This window comes from Gymnoscopelus microlampas (assembly GCF_963454915.1).
Source record: "Gymnoscopelus microlampas genome assembly, chromosome: 10".
In the NCBI taxonomy this organism is placed as follows: domain Eukaryota; kingdom Metazoa; phylum Chordata; class Actinopteri; order Myctophiformes; family Myctophidae; genus Gymnoscopelus; species Gymnoscopelus microlampas.
In genome coordinates this window covers 46,123,045-46,136,684 of record NC_139947.1, presented here as the reverse complement: position 1 = coordinate 46,136,684, position 13,640 = coordinate 46,123,045, and the positions used below count along the sequence as shown (strand labels likewise).

Sequence of the window (13,640 nt, the reverse complement as noted above, 5' to 3'; positions counted from 1 at the left end):
TCCATCCATCCATCCGTTCATCCGTTCATCCATCCGCCCATCTATCCATCCCTACCTGTCTAAGATCTCCTCCGCTGAGAGAGATCCATTTGATGAGGTAGGAGACAACATCATCAGCGGCAGCCTCCCAGCGCACCGTGATGTCACTGCCAGAGAAGTTAGTCACCCTGAAGTCAGAGGGAGACGGAACCCTCACTGCCAGAAAAGGAAGACAACCTCATATCATTTTATATGGCGGTAGAACAAAAATAAATAAAATCTTTTATTCAATGTTGAGTTTGGAGTTTGTGAGAACCGGTGCTATGTCTTCGTTATGTGTTATGTTATTATTATTTATTTTGTGTGCACTGATAATCTTGCTGCGGATGTGTGAAACACAATTTGTTTTTTATATGAACCATAAAAACAACAAATAAACCTAAACCTAAACCTATAAGGAAAAATGGCAGCCTGCAGAAGACGCAGGTATATGAACGCTGCAAGGAAACAGTCGATTATTCCATTGAAAATGAAGGGTAGTCTGTAGCTTTGGAGCTGCCAGTGTGAACACAGCATGTCCATTTGGTTACATTTGTGCACTCTCAAAGTTCCAATCCAACTTTATTTATAGAACACATTTGAAGTTAAATACATTTTACTGTGTGGTTCCTGATCTGCAATATAAAGTAGGCCTACTATGTGTCTCCCACATCATCAGCCTCCACAGTCCCACTGTGTGCTTATGTGTCTTACATGTGGTGACGTTACTGGTGAGGGGTGCAGACAGGCCTTGTGGGTAAAGGGACTGGACAGACACCAGGTATCTGGACAGAGAGGACAGGTTCTGGACCAGCACTGAGTTCACTCCTGTCACCTCCACCTGTAAGAGGAGTCCAATGAATACAACAGCATAACAACACGTTGAGTGAGACCAAAACATAAATGATCAGTAAGTTGTTTCATTTTACAAATCTGTGAACTTCAAAAATAATCAAGTCGATGGCAGACTATAGACGTTTATTTGACCTCTAGTGTAAAAATGTAGTTTTGGTTCACGGTTCTTTTTGCAACAGAAGTGTAGTAGTGAGTAGGGGTTAAACGATCAAAATGCAATTTATCAAATTCCCAAATTTTATTTAAATGTTTAATTTATATACAAGAAGCAAGACATTTAATTGGTTTGACGTCTGACGATGAATCTCAAAATGTTATTGTCTAGTGATTAATCACAGATTAATTGAATAATCTAAAGAATAATAGCCAGATGAATGGATGATGAATATAATGGTTAGTTGTGAGGTCACCTGCTTGACGTCACTGCCGTGGTTGGTGCTGCAGATGATTCGGTGTCCAGGGACGTCGACGGCCCCCGGCACCCAGCTGACCCTCAGCATGCTGTGGGCGACCATGGGGAACTGTACGCTCAGCGGGGGAGGTAGGGGGACTGCGGGGGAGGAGAGGGTGACAGATGAGTGTTCCGCTCATGAAAAGGATGGAGCGACGGTAGGGGTCCACAGAGGACCAAGGGATGAAAAAAGGAGGGCAGGACAGAGCCAAGAGGAAGCAGGGCAGCAAAAGGTAAGAAAAATTATGGAGGAAGGGTGGAAGGTGAGGAAAGGGAGGGGCAGGCAGACTACATGTCTTACAGGAGTGTGATAAGGGAGCAATAGGGCAAGGGAGGGGAAAGTGTTGCAAAGAGGGCAATGTGACAATAACACAAGGAAAGAGCAAAAGTAACATAGAGAGGTCAGTTTCATCTTCACACGTCTCTTGTATAGTGCTGTTGTCACTCAGAGTTAACCCATTAAGGCCTGAGGTTCCGATTCTGCAAAACGTCTTCTAAATCCTATCAGTTTTCTGAAAAACCTATGTTGCTACATCAATGGTTCTCAAACTCTCTCAAATATCAAGGACCTCCAAAATTATATGTATTTGTCCGCCGACCCTCCTCATCTGAAAATGTTTTGTTCCAGGGACCCCCAGAAGATTTGAGTTACAAATTGCACAAATGTTCACGATTTGTCAGAAATTGCTATTTTTGAATAGCCAAAGTATTGAATAATGGTTTAAGTGGTTACACAGATGCGTTCCTGGTTTTACTGGGTTAATCACTAATGATGCAGCAGAGGTCACCCTACACGTAGTGGCGATGGCGGTGACCGGGTCGCTGGGGTCCTCGTCATACAGGGCATACAGAGTGACAGAGTAGTCCGTGGCCGGTACCAGTCCTCCCAGCTCCACCACTGTCTGATCAGCACCGAACTTCACCTACAGCCGCAAAAAAGTGGATATGGATGGGAACAGGGGGAATCCCAGAGGCTGAGATTCCAGGATAAATGTTTGTCTCATGCTTTGAGACCCAAGTTCATTTTAAAACATGATATTTGCAGATCTTGTAGACCTTGACTGCAGATTTATGAGTTTAAAACTCACGCCATCGCGTAGCATAAGAAATGGGGAGTGGGAAAGATTACATGGAATAAGAGGTGCAACAAGGCAGTGGAAGACTGTTGAAAGATTGTAAATCTAATTCTGTAGTACACACACAACCAATGCACAGAGCCATATAGCCACACTGTAAACTCCTCACCTCCTTGGCGTCATCAGGCTCCCCATGGCTGAGAGCTGAGTAGAGGATCATGTACTGAGTGGCTCCGGCTGCCGCGCCCCAACTCACCCGCAGGCTGCTGGGAGAGGAGGGTGTCACCTCCAGATCGTCGGGTGTGGCCAGTGACACTAATGGGACAAGGAAAGAACAAAAGAGAGTGGAAGGTATGAAGTGGTGAAAGGAAAGGAAGGGAAGAACGAGACGAGAGAAGTAGAGTGAAACTGGGCTTAGTAAACAGACAACAAAGAACAATATTTAGAATAATGATGGCAAGATTGTCAGCTATTGCCGTACTGTTGATAACAGATAACTGTTATGCAGCCTATCACTCTCTCGGTCCTTTAATCAGTGCCCTCACCCAGGGCAAATAATGGCTGGTTACATCATCCCTCTGTACAGAGGGACAATGTCATTGTGTCTCTTACGTGTGGTGACAGTTCCTCGGAGTGGCTGGCCAACGTTGTCTTCATACACAGGAAAGATGGACACATGGTACAGAGTCTGAGAGGACAGACCTGTTAGCAGCACACTGGAGGTTGACCCAGCCACTACCACCTGGAGAAACACACGCACACGCACACGCACACACACACACACACACACACACACACACACACACACACACACACACACACACACACACACACACACACACACACACACACACACACACACACACAGAGTTAGAAAGACAATAGTGCACATGATGCCACATCATTTGTCTTTGCTAATTCAAATAAAACCCTGAAAAAAGCTAGTGATCGGTGGGGAAACAAAGACATTAGCACAGTTAATCAGTTCTTTGGTTGAGTTGGTTGTTTGCCCCTCAGACTGACCTCCTGTGGACTCTGTCCCTCAGAGCTGTGGAAGACCACTCTGTACTGCTGAACAGACAGGCTAGCAGGGCCAGTCCAGTGCAGCCTGACCTCCCTGGAGCCCAGCTCTGAGAAGCGCAGGTCAGTGGGACTGGGGTAAGACAGGACTGGATCTACCGTAGGCCTAGGTTCCATTCCTGGAGGGATAGCGACACTGGATCAGTATGTCTTCTATAATGACATGTTAAACTAGCTGCGCTACTGTGCACATGATGGAGGGATGAGGGATGAAATCATAGAATGCACTTTTAAGTGATGGTGTTAAGTGAAGTGTGTGAGTAATTGTTGAGCTGACTGTATGTCTTGCTCACAATCTATTCTCACTATCAGAATTGTCTTTTTTTTTTATTGTCAAATCACAGGTTTACAGTTGTAAAGAAGTGGGTGAAATTGTTTTTCTTTCTTCATGCGCACACATTTTGTAGTATTCCATGAGAAGAGAGAGGATAGGGGTAGAATGAGAGAAAAGAGAAAGAAACTTGGAATGGAAACAAGTTAAATAAACAAAAAAAGATAAATAAAGATATACATGTATACAGATAGCGTATGTGATAGCAGGTATGTACATGTGATGTAAATACCCCCCGGACTCTGCCACACAGGTTGAAGAGCTCATTTCTGCATGCCTAGCTGACATCTCACAGTTGATGTCTTCCCACCACCTCAAGCTCATTTGGATGTAATTCCTTTCCATTGAATGGGGTGATTCATTGTACATCGGCTGAGACAAGACTGATCTTCTTTCCCTGGAAAGTCCTGCCGACTGCACAATCTTTCCATTTCCATCAACAACACCCTGGTAGCTCTGGTTCCAACTGTCAAGAGCCTGGGAGTGGTCCTGGGCAGTCAGTTGTCCTTCAAGGCATATATTTCAGCGATCACTCAATCCTGAAGATTTACACTTTACAACATCCAGAGGATCAGACCGTTCCTCACCAAGAAGTCTGTGCAGTTCCTTGTCCAAGTCTCGGTCATCTCCAGGCTTGACTGCATGCTCACTCAAACCCCTTGAACTGATCCAGAAATGCCGTGACACATCTGCTCTTCAACCTCCACAAAATCTTCACGTCTTCTTCCCACAGTATCTCACCTACACTATCTCTCCTGTTCAGATTTTCTTATGTTCACCTCAGTAAGAAAAATAATAATAATGGGAGTGGACTGACTTCTCCCCTTTCTACCAGATGAAAATTGTTCTTACGTTTGGCGATGTTGCGGTCCTCTATCTTGCCACAGAGAATGTGGACGAGCCGCGCCACCAGCTTGCTGAGCAGAGGGAAGTCGTTAACGTTGTAGACGTTCAGCTCCAGAGGCTCAGACGCCACTTGCCTCAACTCGGCCTCATCAGCATTCTTTACGCCTGAGTAACAAACAGAGGATAATTCACCATTTCAAGACATGTTCATACTAACTGTGTTATTAACCAGTTAAGCCATATATCAGTGGTTCTCAACCTTTTTTGCAGACTGGAAAAGAATTGTGCCACAGGTTCCCATAAGGAAGGTTTGTGCTGTCAATGCATTACAAATTATTCAAAATGTTTCACAATTTTTCAAAATGTTTAGAAACTAGGCGCTCCACAAGCTCAAGAATAAAATAGGGTTAAAGTGGTTCAACCGTTCATCGTTTTGCTGGGGACCCCCTCACAGATGGAGTTTGTTGGAGCGCCCGGCCAACCCGGTGGCACCACAACGGCCCACACCACCCTCCCTTCTCTCTGTCTCACCTACAGCCATGATCTCCACACCGGCGTTCTTCAGGCGGCTGGCGGCGGCGACCGCGTCATCCTGAGATTTCCCGTCAGTCAGAAGAACCAGGAAGAGAGGCGTGTCAGACCGGGCACCTGACTCCGCCCTCATGTTCTCCTCCATGACGTGAATCAGCGCCTGGCCTGGAGGACACACACACACACACACACACACACACACACACACACACACACGCACAAACACGCACGCACGCACGCACGCACGCACGCACGCACACAAGCAATGTTGTTACACGGTTGTATGTTCAATACACTATTATACATGCTTATTTTGTACACATGTATTTGGAACTCAAACAATCACATTGTAATGTACAGAAATGCATACACACACACGGGCAAGTGAACATACTCGTAAACACACACAAATGTCCAGAAATGTGCACGCACAGATAGAGTAGCAGCAGAATGTTCGCATGAAAAAAGCAGTACTTTACACTACAGTATATTTACCCGTGAAAGTGTTTCCCCCCTTGTATCTGAAGTTTCGTACTGCTTCTAGTAGCTGGTCTTTGGTGGTGAAGTTGTTGAGCTGCCATTCTGTACGGGGGTCTCCACTGTACTGAGTCAGGGCTGGGACCAACAGACACACACACGCACACACCATTTTATGGCGAATATAACACAGAACAGAAAAAGTGAAATGCAGAGAGAGAGATGTAAATGACAGCTTTCTGACATGACCAGCCACATGAGCAACCACTGTAATGACAGGATATTTACAGTCCAATTATAATCGCCGAAGCACCAGCACAGTGTTAATTTATCCATTTGTAACTTTTGGGTCCATTAGTACAAATGGACCCAAATGAACCCTTACGTTACCACTTGGTTCCAATTGGGGTTACACTCATAGTTAAATGAACACTGGATCTCCTGGATGAGGACAAAAACATCACCACACTCGCACATGACATCTACTGCTGCAACTCACCAAACTGGATGTGACTGGGTCCGATGTGGAAGGGGGTGACTAGGCCCTCCAGGAAGTCACGTACCCGCCTGAAGTTGGTGCGCCCGATGCTCCACGAGCCGTCCACCAGCAGCACCACGTCAGCTGCTGCATCGCTGTCGCACTCAAACGGCCTCCTCGTGGAGCCGCCTGTCAACACGTTCACCCACAAATAAACAAGCAAACAATGCACAAACACACCTATGTATACTGCCCACTTGTGGGGCGGCGCTACAGAAAGAGCAGTATGCTGAAACTCAATGTGGCTTATAATGATGGCATGAGACTGCTGCTTAAAGTGCCACGATGCAGCAGAGCAAGCCAAATGTTTGTCAGTATCGATGTACCCACCTGCTCCGCTGTTCTGCGGAACCTCATATACAAATGTGTGTGTAGGCTGTCTGATTCTGCCAACAGCATAATTTGTATTCTGACTAACCATGTATTACGTTCAGTCAGGTTTGTCTCTAAACTATGGAACCATTGGCGTGTCAGCCTGTATATGAATTTATGATTTTATGTGGACTATTTCCGTCTTTGTTAGTCTTTGTATTTGTATGTTGTTTTTTATGTTGCTATGGACCATGTGTCCATAGCAACATAAACACACACAGATATATGATAACTACTGTAGGAAGTCACTTGTGGAAAATGGATGTGGGCAGTGGTGGATGGAGCACTCTTTACTTAAGTAAAAGTAGCAATACCACAATGTAGAAAGCAATGGTCCTGCATTCAAAATGTTTTGCGTTCAAAATATAATTACATTATTACGGTACAATGCACAATGGCATATTATTGGATTGAAATTAGTAATACATTAATTATCATTGTAATGTCACAGCTGGTAAAGGTGGGGCTGATTTATTACTTAGCTTAACCTATAAGAATACATCATAATATATCAGTTAATGTATGTTTTATATTAATAATATAAATCTGCAAAGTAACTAAAGCTGTTAAATAACTGTAGTGGAATAAAAAGTATAATATTTAAAAGTCAGATAAAAAATGTACTTAATCACAGTAATGCACTTTTCCACCACTGTGTACATGTGAGTGAGATCATCAGTGGAGCAGGTGACATTGTATAATATTGCTGTCCTACAGCTATATGCAGTCAATTACAAAATAAAACACTGCATGGTATATGAGCGTGTATAACATAAATGTAACAATAATGTTATATACAGCTGTAAAACAAGAAACAGAGGGCGTGTACATCTGTATCTGTAACACGTAAAGGTTTTATGTGTACACATTATACGTGTAGGTGTGTGAGTGTGTGTGTGTGTGTGTGTGTGTGTGTGTGTGTGTGTGTGTGTGTGTGTGTGTGTGTGTGTGTGTGTGTGTGTGTGTGTGTGTGTGTGTGTGTGTGTGTGTGTGTGTGTGTGTGTGTGTGTGTACACCATACTGTAGGATTACAAGCAACAGAAAGAGAACACATGTGCCCTGCAGGCGTATAGGGGCTCTGTGATTATCCTTTCCTTTACCTGTCCCTCCCTTCTCCAAACACTGTCATCACGTCTCAAACCAGCACTTATGCTTAATTCCTACTTCCAAAGTTACCAGATCTACAGGCTCACAATGCGACATGCACGGTGCGTTGAGGGTTTATAGATCTGCAGATTACACTGATGACCAGACGTCCGGAAACTAGCTTTCCTTTACATTCTATCTTCCTGCTTGAAGGACGGATTAAAGGAGCAACCCAGAACTTATTGTCTCCGCCCGGCCGAAGGCGGGGCTGAGACTTTGCTTTGCACCCTGTCTGTCCGTCCGTCCGTGTGTGTGTCCGTCCATCCATCCGTGGACAGCTAATCTCCGGCACCGTTGGCCCGATCGACGTGAAACTGTGCACACACACTCCCTGAATGCCAGAGCAGAACCTCTCTCCCCTGATTTTTTCACATGGGCCACCAGGAGGCGGATTCAGAAACACTTTTTTTTTATATTACTCCTATAGATTTTGTCCAAACATCACGCAAATCGGTACACATTATCTCTATATAGTCATGTGATGGATATGTCCGATTTTTCATATTCCATCCTGATTTGGCGAATTTTGAACATTGCTGGCCCACAATAACCTACCTGACCTGGTGGAGACCTGTGCTCGGAGGAGCAAGTTTTCTACTTTTGATGATTAAAATGTTACTTGTGCATGGTAGAATATGTTAATACAATATAATTAGCACATCTGCAATGGTTCGAGGTGCATATATCCCTACTTTATCATTGAGAAACTTTGACCCTGGTGTCGGGTAGGACAACTACTGGTTGACAATTAGTACTGCTTGAATCTCATGAGCACGATATCTCCCCTGACCGAGCAGGGATTGTCTCTCGGATGATGATCTCCACCTATTAATACATCTGGTGAAATCTATATTCAATGTAGTTGCTAGAAAAGCAGTGAGAACATCCACTAAAAAACCTATGGCCACTGCCATGAAAACAAAACACGTCACCATCCCAATGTGAAGGGCCGCCCTTTTTGCATTGGCTCTGTAATAGTTTCCCCCCCCCCCCTAATTGTTTCCACCCAGTTTTAGCCCATTTGTTGAATTTAGATGTAACGAGACTTAGCAGTCTGGCTTCCATTAATACACTCTCAGAGTTAAATGAACACTGAAAATTTCATTGTGTGTTTGTAATCCCACAAGCTGGTTTGTGCACTGCAGAGGGCAGGGCAGAGGGTTACCTGTGACGGGCTGAGTGGGGAGTGTCTTTCTGGGTTTGTCCTGGGTCGTCCGCTGTTCGTCCTGGTTGCTATCCGCCTTGCTGCGTCCCCTGTCTTTCTCCTTCTTCCTCTTCCTCTTGTCCTTTTGGGGCTTCTCCGTGGCAGCTTCCGGGGGCCGGGCGTTCGATTCTGTCGTTGCAGGTTCTGCAACCAGAGACAGGTCTGTGTGTTATACTTTAGGGATATGTGTTATACTTTAGTTATACTTTACCCACCCAGCCATAGCTCTAGCTGTCCGGGAATCGGAAGGTAGCCGGTTCGCCCAGTTTACGTGTTGAAGTGTCCCTGATCAAGATGCCTAACCTGTAATAGATCTGAGCCATCTGAGCAGCCATCTGCTGGGTGAGTGCAGAAAAGTAATTGCCCCTCCACCGGTGTGTGTGTGTGTGTGTGTGTGTGTGTGTGTGTGTGTGTGTGTGTGTGTGTGTGTGTGTGTGTGTGTGTGTGTGCGTGTGCGTGTGCGTGTGCGTGTGCGTGTGCGTGTGCGTGTGCGTGTGCGTGTGCGTGTGCGTGTGCCGTCACTCACATGCAAGGTGATAATGACAGATAACACACAGAAATACCATCTTTAACCCACCATGGGGATGTGTTGGAGCTAGTTGAGTTGTTAAATTGTGTTTAGGTGCAATACACACACACACACACACACACACACACACACACACACACACACACACACACACACACACACACACACACACACACACACACACACATACAATTATACCACCACTGGTATGCTGGTTCCTTCATGACAAAAAGGAAAAAGGGGCTCATTAACCTGTACCTTCCTACCACAAGCAGAACATGTCAGATGTGTTATTTCTCTTGGGGAGCTGAAATCACCATGTGAGGTATTACATTAAGAGTGTAAACAGTTAAAGTAATTACCCTCAGAACTTATTTTTCTGCCAGATGTAATTAAGACTAGTTAAGTTCATTTGAACCCAAATTGTTATTTAAACAAATATATCAAACTGCAACTGTAGATTTTACAGCTATAAATCAGCTTTGATATTTAATAACACACTAGTTGAGCTTCGTCTAAGTTGCAGAATGAATCAAGTGCAACCTCAAGGAGTTTACAACAACTGCGGTTTACAGTTGTTGTTTTTTTCCCCAGAACAGCTAAGCTAAATATTGTCCCTATACCTGAAACATTCATAAGCACACACAATAGTAGACTTAAATGATCATGGGCATCTGGGTGGCGAAGACATAAATCACTTGCCCACCAACCACCACCTCAAAGGCACAGGTTTAACCACATGAACCCTAGCGTCCCTATTCTGTGGCAAACATTAGCCAAAATAGCAGATCTACAAGCTCACAACGTGTTGCAGTGCGACACCTTGTGTGTGTAGATTGGCTATTTTAGGTAAAGAGGTTTGGTGTAGAGGGGAAAAAAGGATGGTACGTAGTGTAGACCCCTGGGGGACTCCGGTCAATATAGGGTTTAAGTGGTTAATTCCTGGTAGTGGCGCCTCCGGCTTGGCCGGGTGTTCACAGGTGGGTAGCTGGCAGGAGATTGTGTCCTTGTTGCCACACTAGTGACTCCTTCAGCTGATTGGTTGTGGAGCCTGTCCAGCGGGGAGGGGATCTGGGAGAGATAGCATGAACCCTTGAACTCTCAGTGAAACTCCTCTCTGTTCGGTGACAAGAAACAGCTGGTGAATCCATGTGTATCGCTGAATTCGCATCATTACCGGTAGTCTGCTTTCGTGTTCTGATAAACCGGCATGTTTACATCCATTGTCTATGGCGAAGAGCAACCTAGCTGCGGCAGGAAGTGGCGCCAGCAAAAAGCGGTGTGAAGAAGTTGAGGAAAGTTCAACTTTTGCTGAGGTTTACGGCGAGATGAAGCAGCAACCTACAGTATCAGATGGTCACTGTGGTCTGAAGTAGGCATGGACTAGGCATGTACATAAATATGTGATGTTTCAGACGTTTTGTACAAACCTATTTAGAGGAACAATGCTCAGGGGAAAACCCCTATCACTGCTGATGCGAATTTGGAGTATTAGAGGAGGCATGTAATTGTCTACAGTATACACCCTCCTCAGACCAACAGTGGAGGTTGGCAGCGTCAGGGAGTGGGGAATTGGCAACGACTAAATGATAAAATAAAATGATAAAAACAGCTGTTAAAAGCTAGCTGGTAACTGTTCCCTACCTGTAGCGGCAGTAGTAGTAGTAGTAGTAGTAGTAGAAGTAGATGTAGTAGTAGGTGTGGTAGTTGTGGGGGTAGTAGTTGTGGGGTCCTGGTAGAGAACAGTTGGAATGCCCAGCAGTGCTTCGGTTACGTCGTCCAGGTCCCCTGACCCTGATCCGCCCGGCAACACCTTCTTCCGCTGTTCCCTGCTACCACTGCGGATCAACTCCTCCTCACGCAGACCCTCGACTGAATAGGATGAAATGCATTCAGGAAATGCAAAAATCAAGCCAGACATACAGTATAATGTGTTGCACAACACATTTTGCTCTGTGTGATGCAGTACGAGAAGCCGGTCTTTATAGTAATGTGAGCCCTGTGTGAGTGGACACGAGGGCACCTATGATGAAAGTAGGTTAAGAAAAGAATGTCCAGTGATTTATCATTTTTCTCGTTGTATTTGTTTAGGCAAGTTCACAAGAAGCCATGGAGTTATGAAATATACTCCAATTCTCATTTTACCTGCACAAGAGACCCTGTATCATTCCATCACTGCCTGGGGCAGAGGGAAGAGTGTAACAGCAGCAAATTTGGGATGACATTTCTGTGAAAATAGCAAGCGACCCCGGAGGGAATTAAACTAGAGGGAGAACACAGAAAAGGAAGGAATTCCCAGACTGCCATCATTTCTGAATGACAGCCAGCTTTTAAGTCAACATGATTTTCTGACCTGCCCGCACACGCTCAGCGGGCTCGACACGACACAGTAACCTACTATCATTGGTCGGCCTTGCAAGTATCGACAGGAATGCTTCACACATGCTCAGCAGTGAACCCGAGGAAAGAATACATTTTGAGGCAACAATAATATGTCAAATGAGAGATTATCAACTTGAGTTGGTTGATTGTCATACATTATAACTAGACTAGAACCACAGACATTTTCTGGGGGTTGAACTGTGGGACAATGAGGGCATCGGATTAATAGAATCCGTTCTGGAATGCTAATCCCCAAACTGAAGGCTTTGTCATAATATACACATGACAAAGCTACAATTTTTCCCTACAGAAACTTCTATGTTTTTTCTCGTTTTCATCCTTCAGCTACAATTTATCAACACAGTATCAGCAAAAGCGAACATAGCCAGACAGTATTTTGAAAACTTTTGAAAATCTGCCTATATAGATTTGCCCAGGTTGAACGTGGTTAAAACACGATCATCATTACACATTCTGTCTATACGTTTTGCCTTTAAAGGGATATTTCACTTTAAAACAAGTTTGGGGTCATTTTTCGTCAACTCTGGCTTTTGTAAGCACCCCAGACAGTTTTTAAGTTGCTTGATTCAGTATTTAGATATTTGATATTCATTACTATACAAATCCATTGTAACTTCAAACTCCGTTTTAACCATGTTAGATTCATTGAAAACACACGTCCTTGGATGTGGTGACTGATATCGTCCTTCTAATACATGAGGGACTGCGTTTTTTCAATTACTTTTCTCATTATTTCCCCCCCTTTTTTTCACACATATTGTGTTCAGCCTGATGTGGTCATACCAGGAGAATTCCACAAATTCCATAATGTTCTGCAGGTTCTAGGTTATCAGTTCTGCAGCTTTAGGGGAACACAGGGGAGTCAGGTTGTTGGACATTCTCTGGCAGACGTAGGGCCTGAAGACAGATATTTTTTATTGCATGTACTTCCTTCACCTAGGCTCTGCTGTATCCTCCCGGAGCTGTATACACAGATAATTTAACTCTGGAAGATCCATTTGATCTCCTGCCATGAACATTTCCTCTCCTCCTACTCCCTAATGCTTAATTTGTACTCTGTGGTACAACGTGTCATGCGTGAAAAAGAGCCGATCTGCAACCTCACAACCGATGCATTGTGAGCTTATAGATCGCCTAATTATGCCATGCGACTATAAATCGGGCTTTATCTCTCCACATCTCCTTTCATCTCTTCCCATCCCTTACTGGTGAAGCGTCTCTTGGCGAGGAGTCTCTCCATGGTTCCATTGAGCACTAGGACCTGCAGGGCGTACTCCTGGCTGGGGTCCAGTCCTGCCACCGTGGCCCGGCCCCGCGTGGTGGTCAGCATCAGCTCTGGCTGTGGCACTTCTGGGGAACATGAAGACCACTGTTAATGGAAGAGAAACCACTGCTGGGAAGAAGCTCTTTTTAAAGGGAAAAGGGAAACGACCGGGGAAGAGAGTTTTCATTACTTGAGTCTCCATGATCAAGCATGAAGCAAATGTGAATTTATTGTAATGAGGCTGTCTGCATCATGTGTGTGTGTGTGTGTGTGTGTGTGTGTGTGTGTGTGTGTGTGTGTGTGTGTGTGTGTGTGTGTGTGTGTGTGTGTGTGTGTGTGTGTGTGTGTGTGTGTGTGTGTGTGTGTGTGTGTGTGTGTGTGTGTGTGCGTGCGTGTGTGTGTGTGTGTGTGTACTACTGTATGTACTGTATGTACTGTATGTATGCAAGTATGAACTGTATGTAAATGTTGCATTTATCCAAATGTGCAGTACATTCGACAGCAGAGGAAACCAGGCAA

At 44.8% G+C, this 13,640-nt stretch overlaps 1 protein-coding gene across 3 annotated transcripts in view; it reads right to left on the bottom strand.

Moving 5' to 3' along the window:
• LOC311053845 (collagen alpha-1(XX) chain-like) overlaps nucleotides 1-13,640 on the bottom strand; it is a 39,669-nt gene that overhangs the window by 15,652 nt on the left and 10,377 nt on the right. For 2 of the 3 annotated variants that reach the window (XM_084069577.1, XM_084069579.1), the window contains 14 exons: nucleotides 13,064-13,207; nucleotides 11,099-11,326; nucleotides 8,887-9,069; nucleotides 6,165-6,332; nucleotides 5,684-5,803; nucleotides 5,189-5,353; nucleotides 4,664-4,822; nucleotides 3,424-3,599; nucleotides 3,013-3,142; nucleotides 2,570-2,715; nucleotides 2,118-2,247; nucleotides 1,284-1,423; nucleotides 733-859; nucleotides 56-195 (listed from right to left, as the gene is read on the bottom strand). In XM_084069577.1, the coding sequence (XP_083925703.1) occupies nucleotides 56-195; nucleotides 733-859; nucleotides 1,284-1,423; nucleotides 2,118-2,247; nucleotides 2,570-2,715; nucleotides 3,013-3,142; nucleotides 3,424-3,599; nucleotides 4,664-4,822; nucleotides 5,189-5,353; nucleotides 5,684-5,803; nucleotides 6,165-6,332; nucleotides 8,887-9,069; nucleotides 11,099-11,326; nucleotides 13,064-13,207 (2,156 nt within the window). The remainder of the gene's footprint in view (nucleotides 1-55; nucleotides 196-732; nucleotides 860-1,283; nucleotides 1,424-2,117; nucleotides 2,248-2,569; nucleotides 2,716-3,012; nucleotides 3,143-3,423; nucleotides 3,600-4,663; nucleotides 4,823-5,188; nucleotides 5,354-5,683; nucleotides 5,804-6,164; nucleotides 6,333-8,886; nucleotides 9,070-11,098; nucleotides 11,327-13,063; nucleotides 13,208-13,640) is intronic. The other variant, XM_084069578.1, reaches the window with a different exon arrangement.